Source organism: Pterocles gutturalis, unplaced genomic scaffold (assembly GCF_000699245.1).
Source record: "Pterocles gutturalis isolate BGI_N339 unplaced genomic scaffold, ASM69924v1 scaffold17139, whole genome shotgun sequence".
NCBI lineage: Eukaryota > Metazoa > Chordata > Aves > Pterocliformes > Pteroclidae > Pterocles > Pterocles gutturalis.
The window spans coordinates 1-3,300 of record NW_010136061.1 but is presented as its reverse complement, the minus strand read 5'-3'; the positions used below and the strand labels follow the sequence as shown (position 1 = coordinate 3,300).

Here is a 3,300-nt window from a genome sequence, read left to right as displayed (position 1 = left end):
GGTGACACGTGGCCCCACCTGCTCCAGGATGTGGGTGCGCCGGGTGGCCGCCGGGTCCTCGTCCTCATCGGTGGCGGGGACGTCCCCGTCCCTCTCCTTGTCCTTGTCCCTCTCCGGCTCCCGGCGCCCCGGTTCCTCCGGCGTCATGTCGAACAGCTCCCGGATCGTTTGCTGGGGGATGGGGTGGGGTCGGTGCCACGCCCGGCCACCAAGGTCACCCCCCCCAGGATACCTGGGTCCCCTCCTGGCCACCTGGGTCCCCCCAAACTCCAGGATCCCCCCCAAACTCCTTCATCTCTCCTGCCACCATGAAGCTCTTGAGATGTGGCTCCAAGATGGAACCAGATGGTTCCTGGAGACCTGGGTCCCCATGGAGAGGTCCAAGGGTGGACATTTGGGTCCCTTTGGCCACCCATGTCCCCCCTGCACCTCGGGGACCCCTCCTGGCCACCTGGGTCCCCCCAAACTCCAGGATCCCCCCCAAACTCCTTCATCTCTCCTGCCACCATAAAGCTCTTGAGATGCGGCTCCAAGATGGAACCAGAAGGTTCCTGGAGACCTGGGTCCCCATGGAGGGGTCCAAGGGTGTCATCGCCTGGACATCTGGGTCCCCCCTGGCCACCTGGGTCCCCTGCTGGCCACCTGGGTCCCCTCCTACCTGCTTGAAGTAGGCGGTGGTGAAGTTTCCTCCCTCGATGGCCATATCTCCCAACATCCTCTTCTGGTTGGCCTTCTTGAGGATGTTCTCCTCCACCGTCCTCTCGCTGATGAGCCTGAAGAAGGAGACAAAGGGGTGGAGGTGACCACAGAGGATCCAGATCTCCAGGTCAGGACCAAGATCTCCAGGAGAAGACCAAGATCCCCAAGTGGAGACCAAGATCTCCAGGTCCTTGAGGACCCAGATCTCCAGGTAAAGACCAAGGTCTCCAGGAGAAGACCAAGATCCCCAAGTGGAGACCAAGATCTCCAAGACCCAGATCTCCAGGGAAAAGACCAAGGTCTCCAGGAGAAGACCGAGATCCCCAAGTGAAGACCAGGATCTCCAGATCCTTGAGGACCCAAATCTCCAGGAGAAGACCAAGATGAAGACCAAGGTCTCCAGGAGAAGATCAAAATTTCCAGGAGAAGACGCAGATCTCCAAGTGAGGACCAAGATCTCCAAGACCCAAATCTCCAAGAGAAGACCAAAATCTCCAGGAGACCAAGATGCCCAAGTGGAGACCAAGATCTCCAAGACCCAGATCTCCAGGAGAAGCCCAAGATCTCCAAGGCCAAGATGTCCAGAAGCCCCAGAAGTCCCGGAGGTGGCCGTACCGGTAGATGTGGACATCCCGGGTCTGGCCGATGCGGTGGCACCGGTCCTGGGCCTGGGCGTCCATGGTGGGGTTCCAGTCGCTGTCGTAGAAGATGACGGTGTCGGCACCGGCCAGGTTGACGCCGACGCCGCCGCTGCGGGTCGAGAGGATGAAGCAGAAGATGCGCTTGTCGGCGTTGAACCGTTCCATCAGGGCCTGCAGGGGGCAGCACGGAGCCACCAGTGACACGTTAGAGGGGGACATGGGACGGCCGGGGTCCCCTCCTGGCCACCTGGGACCACCCCCCGACCTCCTGGGTCCCCCCAAATTGCTGGAACCTCCACGCCACCATGAAGCTCTTGAGATGTGGCTCCAAGATGGAACCACCAGAAGGTTCCTAGAGATCTGGGCACTCATGGGGACATCACAGGGTGTCACCCCCGTGTCACCTTGGCCACTTCTGTCCCCTCCCATAAATCGCCCCCCCAAACTCTCCAATCCTCCACGCCACCATGAAGCCCTTGAGATGTGGCTCCAAGATGGAACCATCAAAAGGTTCCTGGAGATCTGGGCGCCCATGGGGACATCCCAGGGTGTCACCACCAGGCCACCCATGTCCCCTTGGCCACGTGTCCCCATCACACCCCAGGGTCCCCTTCTGGACACCTGGCGCCCCCCCAGACCCCAACATCCTCCACGTCACCATGAAGCCCTTGAGATGTGGCTCCGAGATGGAACCACCAGAAGGTTCCTGGAGCTCTGGGCACCCATGGGGACATCACAGGGTGTCACCCCCGTGTCACCTTGGCCACTTCTGTCCCCTCCCATAAATCTGCGTCCCCCCAAACTCTACAATCCTCCACGCCACCGTGAAGCCCTTGAGATGTGGCTCCAAGATGGAACCATCAAAAGGTTCCTGGAGCTCTGGGCGCCCATGGGGACATCGCAGGGTGTCACCCCCGTGTCACCCTGTCCCCGGCGTGTCCCCTCCCCACCTGGCGCTGCTCGACGCGGGTGCTGCCGTCCAGGCGCAGGTAGATGTGGCCGTGGTAGGTGAGGAAGCGCTCGAGGACGTCCAGCATCCGCGTCATCTGGGTGAAGATGAGGACGCGGTGGCACCCGGCCTTCAGGCGCCGCAGGAGGACGTCCAGCGTCTGCAGCTTCCCTGCAGGGGAGGGGACAGCGGTGTCACCCAGGGGCCACCGGTGTCACCGAGGCGGTGGGGATGGCAGTGGGGGTGCGGGGACATCGTGGGGACATCACGGGGACATGGGGACATCATGGAGACATCATAGAGACATCACGGGGGTATAGGGACGTCATGGGGACATCATAGAGATGACATGGGGACATTAAAGGGGACATGGGGACATCATGGGGACATCAAAGAGAATTTGGGGACATCATGGGGACTTGGGGACATCATGGGGACAGCAGCTGGGGTGTGGGGACATCATGGGGACATTAAAGGGAACATGGGGGGAACATGGGGACATCATGGGGACATGATGACATCATAGGGACATCATTAGGGACATGGCAACATCATGGGGACCTCAAAGAGAATTTGGGGACATCACGGGGACTTGGGGACATCATGGGGACATCTCTGGGGACATCAGTGGGGGCCAGGAACATCACGGGGACATCATGGGGACATTAAAGGGGATGTGGGGACATCATGGGGACATCATGGGGACATCAAGGGGACAGCAGTTGGGGCGTGGGGACATCATGGGGATATCATTGGGGACACGATGACATCATAGGGACATCATTAGGGACATGAGGACATCACGGAGACATCACTGGGGACATGGAACATCATGGGGACGTGATGGGGACATTAAAGGGGATGTGGGGACATCAGAAGGGACATGGGGACATCAGGAGGACATCATTGTCCCCAACACCCCCAACAGCCCATTGTCCCCCATGTCCCCATTGCCTCCAACCTCGACAACGCCCTCCTTGTCCCCAACGCCCTCCTTGTCCCCAACGCCCC

General features: G+C 60.2%; 1 protein-coding gene across 1 annotated transcript; it reads right to left on the bottom strand.

Moving 5' to 3' along the window:
• Nucleotides 1–18: 18 nt before the first annotated feature.
• On the bottom strand, nucleotides 19–2,460 carry LOC104468142 (helicase SRCAP-like; the record flags this gene model as incomplete). The annotated part of the gene is made up of 4 exons (XM_010082171.1): nucleotides 19–171; nucleotides 659–773; nucleotides 1,315–1,511; nucleotides 2,291–2,460. Coding segments are annotated over 4 exons (635 nt in total), but the record flags the coding sequence as incomplete, so codon positions are not given.
• Nucleotides 2,461–3,300: the final 840 nt, after the last annotated feature.